The following is a 15,140-nucleotide window of genomic DNA, read 5'->3' as shown; positions in this document are numbered from 1 at the left end:
GACTGAGCCAGGTTTTCCTCTAGAATGTTGCCAGTCCTTGGCTCTACTACCTTTGCCACATTTGCAGTTTTACTTCAGTGCCTTGTTGCAAACAGGATGCCTATTTTGGAATATTTGTATTCTGTACAGACTTCCTTCTTATCACTCTGTCATTTAGGTTAATATTGTGGAGTAATTAGAAATGTTGTTGATCCATCCTCAGTTTTCTCCTATCACAGCCATTAAACTCTATAAACTGTTTTAAAGTCACCATTGGCCTCATGGTGAAATCCCTGAGCGGTTTACTTCCTCTCCAGTAAACGGAGTTAGGGAGGACACCTGTATCATTGTAGTGACTGGGTGTATTGATACACCACCTGAAGGGTAACTAATAACTTCACCATGCTCAAAGGGATATTCAATGTCTGCTTTTTATTTTTACCCATCTACCAATAGGTGTCCTTCTTTGCGAAAACCTCCCTGGACTTTGTGATTGAATCTGTGTTTGAAATTAAATGAACTGCTCGACTGAGGAACCTTAGAGCTAATTGTATGTGTGGGCTACAGACATGAGGTAGCCATTTTAAAATCCTGTTAAACACTATTATTGCACAGAGTGAGTCCATGCCATTACAAAGGCGTTGGATACTTATTCACTATGTAATATGTAGGCCAGTGACACACAATCTCAATTGAGTCCATTTTAAATTCAGTCTGTAACAAAACAAAAATGTGGAAAAGGTCAAGGGGTGTGAATTATTTTTGAATGCGCTGTACCTAACTAGCTCGCTAACTGCTGTGACTAAACAAAAATAACTTGTTTTGAAACTTGGATCATCTTTGTCCTTTTGAGGCTTTAAAAGTGTTTTTACACGATGATTTTGAACATTCAAAGCAACTGTGAAACTTCCTGTCGTTACTATGACAACTAGCGTAGCAGTGTCAGCAAATGACTGCTGTCTGAACACACAGATCTAATTTGGTCATTTGTAACTTGCTGTTCGGACAGTCAGTTGTCCAAAATAGATTTTGAAAACAGAACTGATTAGAGCATTAAGGTTTGAAGTGTGAACAAGGATTTAGTATTTCTCCAGTAGGATTCCTGAAGGAGAAAGCCTCAATGCCAAAGATAATAATATATATTTAAACACTACAGTAAATACTAGTTATACCGCAAAGACACTACAGTAAATACTACAGTATAGTACAGTCTGCAAAAACACTACAGTATACTAGATAATTTTTTCATGTGGGTCTCTCACAAATTTTATATATATTTTTATTTATATATATATTTAAAAAAAAAATCTTAAATGAGACAAAACTGGATAAAATCTCACCTAATAGAAGAATCAAGAGAAAGAGAATCTTCATCTTCAGTCAAGTACTCACTGAGGCTGTGCAGCTGTCCCCACACATCCTAGTCTCCAACCAAAAAATGGCAACTGAAGTTGACAGGTCTTTTACTGTATTGTTCCGAGACCAGCCTTGTGATTCACTTCCTTCATTTGGGAAGGGGGGGGGGGGGGTCTCTCTAACTTGTAATTTACAAGTTTCAGAACACTTATTATTGGCTTAGAGTAGAAGGATGATTGGTTGTACTGTTGTCACGGTACCAGCTCAGGTATCACAGTTTCAAGTAGTATCACAATACCTCTAGAATGTTTTTGTCATAGAAAAAAACTAAATTATCTGGTCAAAATGAAAGCATAAGAAAACAAAATCACAATAAGGGAAGTGAAAGATCTGACAGAATGTAGTAATGTGGCAGCTAGCCTAGCGATTAGAGCACCGAGCCAGAAACCGAAAGGTCACTGGTTTGAATCTTTGCGTTAACTAGGTGGAAAATCTGTCGATGTGCCCTTGAGCAAGGCACTTAATTGCTCCTGTAAATCGCTCTGGATAAGAGCGTCTGCAAAATGATTCATATGTAAATGTTGTGATTTATTTGGCATCAGCTTTTAGCTTATTCAGCAATTTTCATTTAAGCAAATCATGGAACAAAATGCTTCATATGCAAAAAGATATGTACAAATGACCAAATGATTAACCACTCCTTTTAAACCACAAATCACAATCAACCCTGTAGTCTGATAGTCCTCCGATCCTCCAGAGGCAGTCTTCACAGTCCATTTTAATTTCTTCTTTTGTGACATTGTCTTGCAAGTCAAAGCAGGTGTTGAGGAAACCGCAGATCTTAAATAATTACAGAGTACGCCTACGTACCAAAATACAAACTATTCCCTATTTAGTGCACCAGTTTTGAAGGGCCCTGGTCAAAAGTAGTGCACTATGTAGGAAATAGGGTGGCATTTCAGACACAGTCTAGATCATCCAACCGTGTGTAACTTTGTTCTTTAATGTACATCAACCCCTATTGATTAACATAAGGCGACGGGTACAATATTTAGAATTGACAAAAGCTTCTGTTTATAGATCTACTTAACAGTGAGAGTTCATCTATTCAACACTCCCACTATGAGTGATAGATCTACCAGCCACTAGAATCCTCTCTAGGGCTGCTTCTTTCATCCCAGGTATCTGAAGCACGGCAGAGCTCCTAGAGAGTAGAGCAGTGTGTTCTGGGTATCTGAAGCACGGCAGAGCTCCTAGTGAGTAGAGCAGTAGGTTCTGGGTATCTGAAGCACGGCAGAGCTCCTAGAGAGAGAGCAGTGGGTTATGGGTATCTGAAGCATGGCAGAGCTCCTAGAGAGTAGAGGAGTGGGTTCTGGGTATCTGAAGCACGGCAGAGCTTCTAGAGAGTAGAGCAGTGTGTTCTGGGGGATGGACCTAGGCAAGACCCTGCCAAGATTTGCCAATCTTGATCGCATAATGAGTAGCTGTTTTGGATGATTTTACACAATGATTTGTAGATTCTCTGCAGTCTCGCTCGGGCCGATCCTGTCGAACCATGCTGGAGGTCACTGGTCAGCGTGGTTCCACCGTACTAGTCCTGCACTACATACGGACATCAGGCTAGGAGACAAGTCCGCAATCACAGAGAGCCATCCCTCCCGACTTCCATCCGTTCGACAGAGGGTCTTCTACTCATCGGTGAAGGTGATGACATCATACTGGATTCCCTGCTGTTGTAGCTGCTCCAGCTGTTCTTGTGTGGCCTCTGTATAGACCGTCTGGGTCTGTTGCAAGGCTGCATCTGCTACCGCTGGAACAGAGAGGGAGGGAGAGCAGGTAGTGTTAATAAACTGACAAGAGAACAACCACTTCAAGGTTCTCAACCTCCAGTTCTTGAGCCCTTTTGGTCCAGCCCGTCCCCTCTAAAACCACTGATTCAAATAATCAACAAATCCTGGTGTTACGTATAGAGAACATGAGGATTTGTATTTAACTAGGCAAGTCAGTTAAGAACAAATTCTTATTTTACAGTGACGGCCTACCCCGGTCAAACCTTCCCTTAACCCGGACGAAGCTGGGCCAATTGTGCGCCGCCCTATGGGACTCCCGATCACGGCCGGTTGTGATACAGCAGGGGATCGAACCAGGGTCTATAGTGACGCTTTTAGCACTGAGGTGCAGTGCCTTAGACCGCTGCGCCACTCAGAAGCCCTCGGGATAACATGAACCAGGTGTTGCTACAGGGTTGGAAGGACTGAACCAGGTGTTGCTACAGGGTTGGAAGGACTGAACCAGGTGTTGCTACAGGGTTGGAAGGACTGAACCAGGTGTTGCTACAGGGTTGGAAGGACTGAACCAGGTGTTGCTACAGGGTTGGAAGGACTGAACCAGGTGTTGCTACAAGGTTGGAAGGACTGAACCAGGTGTTGCTACAGGGTTGGAAGGACTGAACCAGGTGTTGCTACAGGGTTGGAAGGACTGAACCAGGTGTTGCTACAGGGTTGGAAGGACTGAACCAGGTGTTGCTACAGGGTTGGAAGTAAAGCCTGCAAATCCCGTAGCTGGCAGGAGTTGAGAACCCTGGTCAAATGTATGAAGCAGGCCGCGTGTATGAAGCAGACCGCGTGCATGAAGCAGACCGCGTGTATGAAGCAGACCGCGTGCATGAAGCAGACCGCGTGCATGAAGCAGACCGCGTGTATGAAGCAGACCGCGTGTATGAAGCAGACCGCGTGTTAACATACCAGTAACGGCAGAATGTTCAGCAACCTCCAGGTCCTCAGGACTGACCATCTGTTGTTCTGAACTGATGGGAAGATACTGGATCTGCCCGTCATGACTCAGGGCAATCTGCAAGACAGTTTGACAAACAGTTAACAATCTAACATACGGTTTTCAAACAATAGAGTAAGCAATGCACATACAGTGCATTCAGAAAGTATTCAGACCCCTTGAGTTTTCCACATTATGTTACTTTACAGACTTATTGTAAAGTTCAATCTTGCCTTCATCAGAGGAGAGAATATTGTTTCTCAAGGTCTGAGAATCCTTTAGGTGCCTTTTGTAAACTCCAAGGGGGCTGTCATGTGCCTTTTACTGAAGAGTGGCCTCCGCCTGGCCACTTTAACATAAAGGCCTGATTGGTGGAGTGCTGCAGAGATGGTTGTCCTTCTGGAAGGTTCTCCCATCTCCACAGAGAAACTCTGGAGTTCTGTCAGAGTGACCATCAGGTTCTTGGTCACCTCCCTGACCAAGGACCTTCTCCCCTGATTGCTCAGTTTGGCTGGGCAGCCAAATGTCTTGGTGGTTCTAAACTCCATTTAAGAATGATGGAGGCCACTGTGTTCTTGGGACCTTCAATGCTGCAGAAATGTTTTGGTACCCTTCCCCAGATCTGTGCCTCGACACAATCCTTTCTATCTCGGAGCTCTACGGACAATTCCTTCTACCTCATTGCTTGGTTTTTGCTCTGACATTCACTGTCAACTGTGGGACCTTATATATATATATATATATATATTTTTTTTTTTTTAACCTTTATTTAACTAGGCAATTCAGTTAAAAACAAATTCTTATTTTCAATGACAGCCTAGGAACAGTGGGTTAACTGCCTGTTCGGGGGCAGAACGACAGATTTGTACCTTGTCAGCTTGGGGGTTTGAACTTGCAACCTTCCGGTTACTAGTCCAACGCTCTAACCACTAGGCTACCCTGCCTACCCACGTGGTCTGAATACTTTCCGAAGGCACTGTATAGCACCTTTCCATTACATAATTATATTAAAAAAGAAATATTTATTCTGGATTGAGTCATTTTGTTTTTGGGGGTCCTCTCTCCCTCACCTGTTGCTCCTGCAGGAAGGCCCCATCATGCTCATACTGGATGATCTGTCCATCTGACATCTGGATGTGGTTCCCGTCTGCTAGCACCACGTACTCCTGAGGTAGGAAGTGTTGGACTCCATCCTGAGAGATGATATACTGGACCTGGGAGGGCGAAGGAGGAGAATTAGACCTGGGAGGGCAAAGGAGGAGAACTAGACCTGGGAGGGCAAAGGAGGGGATTTAGACCTGGGAGCGAGAAGGAGGAGAACTAGACCTGGGAGGACGAAGGAGGAGAACTAGACCTGGGAGGACGAAGGAGGAGAACTAGACCTGGGAGGACGAAGGAGGGGATTTCGACCTGGGAGGGCGAAGGAGGAGAACTAGACCTGGGAGGGAGCGAAGGAGGGGATTTCGACCTGGGAGGGAGAAGGAGGAGAACTAGACCTGGGAGGGAGCGAAGGAGGGGATTTCGACCTGGGAGGGAGAAGGAGGAGAACTAGACCTGGGAGGGAGGAGGAGAACTAGACCTGGGAGGGAGAAGGAGGAGAACTAGACCTGGGAGGACGAAGGAGGAGAACTAGACCTGGGAGGACGAAGGAGGAGAACTAGACCTGGGAGGACGAAGGAGGAGAACTAGACCTGGGAGGACGAAGGAGGAGAACTAGACCTGGGAGGACGAAGGAGGAGAACTAGACCTGGGAGGACGAAGGAGGGGAACTAGACCTGGGAGGACGAAGGAGGAGAACTAGACCTGGGAGGGGGAAGGAGGAGAACTAGACCTGGGAGGGGGAAGGAGGAGAACTAGACCTGGGAGGGGGAAGGAGGAGAACTAGACCTGGGAGGACGAAGGAGGGGAACTAGACCTGGGAGGACGAAGGAGGGGAACTAGACCTGGGAGGACGAAGGAGGAGAACTAGACCTGGGAGGACGAAGGAGGGGAACTAGACCTGGGAGGACGAAGGAGGGGAACTAGACCTGGGAGGACGAAGGAGGGGAACTAGACCTGGGAGGACGAAGGAGGGGAACTAGACCTGGGAGGACGAAGGAGGGGAACTAGACCTGGGAGGACGAAGGAGGGGAACTAGACCTGGGAGGACGAAGGAGGGGAACTAGACCTGGGAGGACAAAGGAGGGGAACTAGACCTGGGAGGACGAAGGAGGGGAACTAGACCTGGGAGGACGAAGGAGGGGAACTAGACCTGGGAGGACGAAGGAGGGGAACTAGACCTGGTAGGACGAAGGAGGGAAACTAGACCTGGGAGGACGAAGGAGAGGAACGAGACCTGCGAGGGCGATTGATGAGGAATTATAATGTTTTGGTCCATTTTAGAATAAGGCTGTAAAGTAACAAAATGTGTAAGAAGTCAAGAGGTCTGAATCCTTCCCAAATACACTGTAAGTAGTCATATCTAGCTCCATTTGTAAAGGAATCTACTTTATGTATCTAGCAGAGGAGGCTGGTGGGTAGAAGTATAGGAGGACGGGATCATTGTAGTGGCTGGAATGGAACGGATGGAAAGATATCGAACACATGGAAACCATGTGACCGTCCTCCTATATCTCTATCCACTAGCCACCTCTGGTATCTAGATATAGCTCTATCTACAGCAGGGGTATCAAACATCCAGTACGACAGGGGGTCCAATCCGGCCCGTGGTTGGTTTGAGTAAAAAATTATAATAAATAAATAAATAAACGTTTGTGGTTTTGAACTCAATATTACTTTAAAATTCTCTAAAACTGTTCATAAAATACGATGGATCTACACATTCATACAGTTTATTGACTGTGTTCAGCTCACAAATAAATCACAGAAATGAAAGATAGATAGTCATGGAACATTGAAAATTCTAAAGTACTGGATAGAGGACTTTTTAGCTAATTTTAGTGGTGAGAAAATATAAATGATTTACAGTGCGGTCATTGAAGACCTCCTGCCCCCCCCCCCAGTTTGACACCCCTGATCTACAGTGTACACCCCCCCAGTTTGACACCCCTGATCTACAGTGTACACCCCCCACCCCCAGTTTGACACCCCTGATCTACAGTGTACATCACCCCCCAGTTTGACGCCCCCGATCTACAGTGTACATCAGTCACCTGGTTGTCTCCTGTCATGTACTGTAACGTCTGTCCGTCCACTGTGGTGATCTGCTGAATGTACGTGGCCTCCTCTTGGTCTTCCAGGCCTTGTTCCTGGGACACTATGATGTGGTCCTGACCCAAGGTTTGTTCCTGGGACACTATGATGTGGTCCTGACCCAAGGTTTGTTCCTGAGACACTATGATGTGGTCCTGACCCAAGGTTTGTTCCTGGGCCATTATGATGTGGTCCTGACTCAAGGCCTGTTGGAGCTGCTCTGGGCTGATAGTCTGTCCTGCCTGCAGAGCTGCTGGAGACACACAGGGACAAAGACCAGGTCAGACAATGGGCTAATGGCTACCATACAATAACATTAAAATGTGAGCATTTCAAACCACCTTTGAGGGAACTATGTGTATTGCCCTAGGGTGTGGGTACAGTATATCAACTAGAATGTCAGATGGTATGGATGGAGATTGACATATTCAACCAGTGAAATGATCTGTGTATGTGTGCTAGTGTATAGGTTCCCTTACACTGTAGCGTGGCGAGAGCCTCCTCGTCACTGTTAACTATGATGGTCTGCTGGGAGCCTGCACCAGAGCGGCTCTTCTTTGTCGGAGGGTCCTGGCTGTGGAGTCGCTCCATATGGAACTTGAGATGGCCGTTACGGTTAAACCTGAAAGAATAACATGGAGATTCACTAAATCATACCACCATGTGTGCACTTTTTCACATCCCCTCATGATAAAAAAAAAAAATTAAAAGGAAAGGACTGGTGTAAGAAATATGGGGGAACCTTTCTCTTGCCCAGTGGTTCCCATACCTTTTGGAACTGTGACACAGCTGTCATGCCCTCCATCTCATCTGATCCATACTGCAAATCATCATTTTTCAGTACAAACTTAGTTAAAAAAAATATATTAAAAAAATAGATTAAGTAGTGTTGATTTGAACTACTGTTATAGCTCCTTACTCATGATGATTAATTTGTGTGTGCCCCTTTAAGAGCGTCTGGCGAATACGCAATATAATAACTTGATATGCACGGGTCTTTACTTTTCAACAATTTGGGCTTAAGACGAGCGGCTTTCTGCTTCGTAAAAAGGTCCCACCGTGATGGATACATATATTTGATTAGGCTGGCACAGCTAAACCTAACATCAGACTTACTAATGGTTCTTACAGACCAAGTAAAAATTATACAAAATTACTTGACTCGTGATGCGCGCCCCTCAAATGATACAAAATGTAACAGCCTCTTACACGTGTGCCTGGCTATTCTAGGAGGGATTTTTCCTTCTAGGGTCACTGGTTCTCCTAAATAAAAAGTTAACCATTTATAAGTGAGTGTTCAGATTAGGGAAAGTGTCAAGAGCACACCTCATAGTTCCTCAGGGCACACCTTATAGTTCCTCAGGACAGACCTCATAGTTCCTCAGGACACACCTCATAGTTCCTCAGGGCACACCTCATAGTTCCTCAAGGCACACCTCATAGTTCCTCAGGACACGCCTCATAGTTCCTCAGGGCACGCCTCATAGTTCCTCAGGGCACACCTCATAGTTCCTCAGGGCACACCTCATAGTTCCTCAAGGCACACCTCATAGTTCCTCAAGGCACACCTCATAGTTCCTCAGGGCACACCTCATAGTTCCTCAGGGCACACCTCATAGTTCCTCAAGGCACACCTCATAGTTCCTCAGGGCACACCTCATAGTTCCTCAAGGCACACCTCATAGTTCCTCAGGACACACCTCATAGTTCCTCAGGACACACCTCATAGTTCCTCAGGACACACCTCATAGTTCCTCAGGACACACCTCATAGTTCCTCAGGACACACCTCATAGTTCCTCAGGACACACCTCATAGTTCCTCAGGACACACCTCATAGTTCCTCAGGACACACCTCATAGTTCCTCAGGACACACCTCATAGTTCCTCAGGACACACCTCATAGTTCCTCAGGACACACCTCATAGTTCCTCAAGGCACACCTCATAGTTCCTCAGGACACACCTCTTAGTTCCTCAGGACACACCTCATAGTTCCTCAGGGCACACCTCATAGTTCCTCAAGGCACACCAGTGTCATCACTGCTTTAGCTTATGTTTACACCAATCAATGCCTTTGTGTAGGGAATTTCTTCAGTGCACTGTATCTATAATCCTTAATAGAACAAGAGAAATCTGCAATCTGACTGTCTTTGGGTACATACCTCTGTCCACAGATCTGGCAGGTGAAGGGCTTCTCGTTGGTATGCGTCATCATGTGTCTCCTCAGATCCTTCTTGTTCTTGGAGGCAAAGCTGCAGCTGGGACACTTGTGAGGTCTCAGGTAGGCATGCATGACCATGTGGGTCTGGGGAAAGGAATGGGACAACCATGTGTTGAAATGCTTTGGAAGTAGTTGTAGATCAGGACAAGGTCAACGCTGCCTTTACAGGCTGTAAACGATACATTCAACCTCTATCTATGTGGTGACTGTCAAAAGACTTCCCTCACGCCCCATGTCCTAGCCGCCCCCCATCTCCTAGCCCCCCGTGCCCCGTCTCCTAGCCGACCCCCATCTCCTATCCGCTCCCCGTGCCCCATCTCCTAGCCCCCCATCTGCCCCATCTCCTAGCCCCCTCCCCGTGCCCAGTCTCCATCCCCTCAGACCTTCTCTTCAAGGAGGCAAGGATGAGAGAAATCAAGAAAAACCCTTTTGTATTTCACCATGTAATTCACCATGTAATTCACCATGTATTTCACCATGTAATTCACCATGTAATTAAAATGTCTCAAAGCTGATCAAAGATAGTTTACCCCCCCACCTTGACAACTGGCCAGGAGGAGGCAGTGAAGTCACAGTCGGGACACTTAAAGGTGGAGGGGTCGATATGGGCCCTCTTGTGGTTCTCCATGTCACTGCGGCCGTGGAACGACTCCATGCAGATACGACAGGAGAACCTCTTAGGGTTGAGCTGGTTCTGCTGGGGAGAACCCACCATGGAGGGAGAACCCGGGGCCTCACTGCTCAGCTGGAGAGAGAGTGAGAGAAAGAAAGAGCGTGAGGATGAGACTTATCAGAACGCAGACTTTCTGTGGACTTGGTTCTGATATCCTCCCTCTGTCTAGATGCCCCAGGGTGAGACGGCTTTCTGCAGCCGAGGCATAAACTACATGACTTCTAAAATCTTAACAACTTGGACCTGCTCACATTTCCTTGATCCCAGATCTTTCCTTCCGTCCATCCTAAACCCCAGGACGTGGTGTGCTCACTTTACACCATGACTCCCTGCTGCATTATTATCATAAAAAATAAAAAAAAATCAATTTTCTAAAATTATGGACCAGCCAATGGTTGGGCAGACGTGGAAAATATGGACGTTCGATTCTACAGAGGGAATTAGAGGTCATATAAAATATTGAATAATATTAATATTGAAAAGCCAGCAGTGTTCTCTCCACAGCTCCACCAGTCTGTCTCCCATCACTTCAGTCCACACGGTGCCTTGCTGCTGCTAGTTGATGATGATGATGACTTCCTCTTCACCGTCGTCGTTTTGGTCTCACATGCTGAGTGCTCATTGGCTATTGGCAGTAGCCCTTTGCCCATTTGCGCGTCGTAGCGCAGTTCAGACTACAAAATCGCACCACCAACATTTCTGACATGTCCGAAAATGTACTAAAAATCGGGACATCTGACAGAAGTCTGGAGAACGGAACAGCCATCATTGATGCGTATCTGACCCGCTCATACTACACGAGACCCGACGTACTGATCCTAGCCCAAGTTCACAGGATTTCTGCCCAATCATGAAAATTAGTCTGGAACAGCAAAAATAGTCTAGTAGAACCTTCCTAAAATGTTCCACTGATGACCTCTCAGCCATTTTCTGTTCAACCCAACAGAACCAAAAAGTCACAATCCTGACCACATGGTTTGGTATAAAGCTGAGGGACGGGACTGGATAAATGTAACCACTCATAGACAGAGCTATGGATGCGGTGGTTCCCTTCAGGCTTACCTCGACCTGCTGCAGCACCCCATCCCCTAGCCCGGAGGTCAGGTAGTACTTTTCTCCATTCTCTCTGACTATTTCTGTTCCCTCCTCCTCTTCTTCCATGGGCTGAGGACTGCCCTCGCCACTGCTGAAAACACAACACACACACACACATAGGAACGCAGTGAAAACAAGGGAGTGCTTCCTGAACTTCCTGAACTTGTCCAACTTGTCTCTCTCACATTGCTCTACTAAACACGACGCTGGTGAGACCATGGTGTTGTACCTGTACCCAGGTCCGGTGCTGTGGATCTCCTCTGTAGCTTGTTCCACCTGTTCCAACACACTGAAGCCTTCTGCCCCCTCATAGGCCTGGATGGCCACCTGGGTGATCTCTCCATTCTCATTGGTCCCTGCCTCATAACCCTCCTGCACATCCTGGACCTAATGGATCATTGTTTGGGTGATTAACATTTTGATTGTGTGAAAAACAAAGATGAACACCAACAAACAGAACAGACAACACAGTCGAAAACACACAACGTCATCTAGAAGTAAAAAGGCCCATGATAAATCAAAGGCCCATGATAAATCAAAACGCCCATGATAAATCAAAACGCCCATGATAAATCAAAACGCCCATGATAAATCAAAACGCCCATGATAAATCAAAACGCCCATGATAAATCAAAACGCCCATGATAAATCAAAACGCCCATGATAAATCAAAACGCCCATGATAAATCAAAACGCCCATGATAAATCAAAACGCCCATGATAAATCAAAACGCCCATGATAAATCAAAGGCCCATGATAAGCCCATGATAAATCAAAGGCCCATGATAAATCAAAGGCCCATGATAAATCAAAGGCCCATGATAAATCAAAGGCCCATGATAAATCAAAGGCCCATGATAAATCAAAGGCCCATGATAAATCAAAGGCCCATGATAAATCAAAGGCCCATGATAAGCCCATGATAAATCAAACGCCCATGATAAATCAAAGGCCCATGATAAGCCCATGATAAATCAAAGGCCCATGATAAATCAAAGGCCCATGATAAGCCCATGATAAATCAAAGGCCCATGATACATCAAAGGCCCATGATAAATCCATGGATAAGAGTGTCTGCTAAATGACTTAAATGTAAATGTAAATCAAAACGCCCATGATGAATCAAAGGCCCATGATAAATCAAAGGCCCATGATAAATCAAAGGCCCATGATAAATCAAACGCCCATGATAAATCAAACGCGCATGATAAATCAAACGCCCATGATAAATCAAACTCTAAAAAGTAACTGCAGCAAATATACAATAATTACAATATCCAACAATATACAATAATAACAGTATACAACAATATATCACAATAATATATCATAATAATTGTATATCATAATAATAAATCATAATATAATTTATTATATCATAATAATAGTATATAATAATATATAAAATAATAGTATATAATAAATAATAATAATAGTATATAATAATATATAAAATAATAGTATATAATAAATAATAATAGTATATAATAAATACTAATAATAGTATTAATAATATATAATAATAATAGTATACTATAATAATAAATCATAAAAATAGTATATAATAATATATCAATAATAGTATACAATAATATATTATAATAATAATATATAATAATAAATCATAATAATATATCATAATAATAGTATACAATAACATATTATAATAATAATAATATATAATAATATATCATAATAATATATCATAATAATAGTATATAATAATATATAATAATAATAATAATAGTATATAATAATATAAGTATACTATAATAATAAATATAATAATAGTATATAATAATATATAATAATAGTATATAATAAATAATAATAATAGTATATAATAAATAATAATAGTATATAATAATAATATAATATAATAATATATGTCATTTAGCAGACGCTTTTATCCAAAGCGACTTACAGTCATGTGTGCATACATTCTATGTATGGGTAGTATACTATAATAATAAATCATAAAAATAGTATATAATAATATATCAATAATAGTATACAATAACATATTATAATAATAATATATAATAATATATCATAATAATAGTATATAATATATTATAATAATAGTATATAATAATATAAGTATACTATAATAATAAATATAATAATAGTATATAATAATATATAATAATATATCAATAATAGTATACAATAACATATTATAATAATAATATATAATAATAGTATATAATAATATATCATAATAATAGTATATAATATATTATAATAATAGTATATAATAATATAAGTATACTATAATAATAAATATAATAATAGTATATAATAATATATAATAATATATCAATAATAGTATACAATAATATATCATAATAATAGTATAATAATAATAATAATATATCATAATAGTATACAATAATATATCATAATACGTATATAATAATATATTATAATAGTATACTATAATAAGTATATAATAATATATCATAATAATATACTATAATAAGTATATAATAATATATTATAATAGTATACTATAATAAGTATATAATAATATATTATAATAATAATATACTATAATAAGTATATAATAATATATTATAATAGTATATAATATACAATAATATATCATAATAATAGTATACTATAATAATAGCATAATACTAGTATATAATAATATATTATAATAGTATACTATAATAAGTATATAATAATATATCATAATAAAATACTATAATAAGTATATAATAATATATTATAATAGTATACTATAATAAGTATATAATAATATATTATAATAATAATATATCATAATAATATACTATAATAAGTATATAATAATATATTATTATAGTATATAATATACAATAATATATCATAATAATAGTATACTATAATAATAGCATAATACTAGTATATAATAATATTATAGTATATAATATACAATAATATATCATAATAGTATACTATAATAATAGCATAATACTAGTATATAATAATATATTATAATAGTATACTATAATAAGTATATAATAATATATCATAATAAAATACTATAATAAGTATATAATAATATATTATAATAGTATACTATAATAAGTATATAATAATATATTATAATAATAATATATCATAATAATATACTATAATAAGTATATAATAATATATTATTATAGTATATAATATACAATAATATATCATAATAATAGTATACTATAATAATAGCATAATACTAGTATATAATAATATTATAGTATATAATATACAATAATATATCATAATAGTATACTATAATAATAGCATAATACTAGTATATAATAATATTATATAATATACAATAATATATCATAATAATAGTATACTATAATAATAGCATAATACTAGTATATAATATACAATAATATATCATAATAATAGTATACTATAATAATAGCATAATACTAGTATATAATATACAATAATATATCATAATAATAGTATACTATAATAATAGCATAATACTAGTATATAATAATATTATAGTATATAATATACAATAATATATCATAATAATAGTATACTATAATAATAGCATAATACTAGTATATAATAATATTATAGTATATAATATACAATAATATATCATAATAATAGTATACTATAATAATAGCATAATACTAGTATATAATAATATATGTCATAAATGTACCTCCTGCACCAGGGTCTCGCCGGTCTCAGACACGTGAAAGGTCACTACTTTTTGCCCTCCCCCTGTCGCCGAGGTAACGCCCGTCCAGGAGCCTGCTTCTAGAACATTGGAGTCAGACGACTTCAACACCTGTACCTGAGGTGACAGACAGAAAGGCTGCTCATAGACAGAAACTAGATGCATTCC

At 40.2% G+C, this 15,140-nt stretch overlaps 1 protein-coding gene across 6 annotated transcripts in view; it reads right to left on the bottom strand.

Annotated features, from left to right (window-relative positions):
- The window catches only part of LOC124032363 (zinc finger protein 335-like), a 45,162-nt gene that overhangs the window by 6,861 nt on the left and 23,161 nt on the right, over positions 1-15,140 (bottom strand). For 5 of the 6 annotated variants that reach the window (XM_046344717.1, XM_046344716.1, XM_046344718.1 and 2 more), the window contains exons 21-30: positions 14,955-15,089; positions 11,519-11,676; positions 11,257-11,380; positions 10,060-10,266; positions 9,463-9,605; positions 7,779-7,921; positions 7,260-7,552; positions 5,178-5,321; positions 4,080-4,185; positions 1,320-3,145 (exon numbers count right to left, since the gene is read on the bottom strand). In XM_046344717.1, the coding sequence (XP_046200673.1) occupies positions 3,024-3,145; positions 4,080-4,185; positions 5,178-5,321; positions 7,260-7,552; positions 7,779-7,921; positions 9,463-9,605; positions 10,060-10,266; positions 11,257-11,380; positions 11,519-11,676; positions 14,955-15,089 (1,575 nt within the window). In that variant the 3' untranslated portion in view covers positions 1,320-3,023. The remainder of the gene's footprint in view (positions 1-1,319; positions 3,146-4,079; positions 4,186-5,177; positions 5,322-7,259; positions 7,553-7,778; positions 7,922-9,462; positions 9,606-10,059; positions 10,267-11,256; positions 11,381-11,518; positions 11,677-14,954; positions 15,090-15,140) is intronic. The other variant, XM_046344719.1, reaches the window with a different exon arrangement.

Source organism: Oncorhynchus gorbuscha, linkage group LG03 (genome assembly GCF_021184085.1).
Source record: "Oncorhynchus gorbuscha isolate QuinsamMale2020 ecotype Even-year linkage group LG03, OgorEven_v1.0, whole genome shotgun sequence".
Classification (NCBI taxonomy): domain Eukaryota; kingdom Metazoa; phylum Chordata; class Actinopteri; order Salmoniformes; family Salmonidae; genus Oncorhynchus; species Oncorhynchus gorbuscha.
Note: the sequence above shows the minus strand (reverse complement) of the source record. Positions and strands in the feature narration are given on the sequence as shown.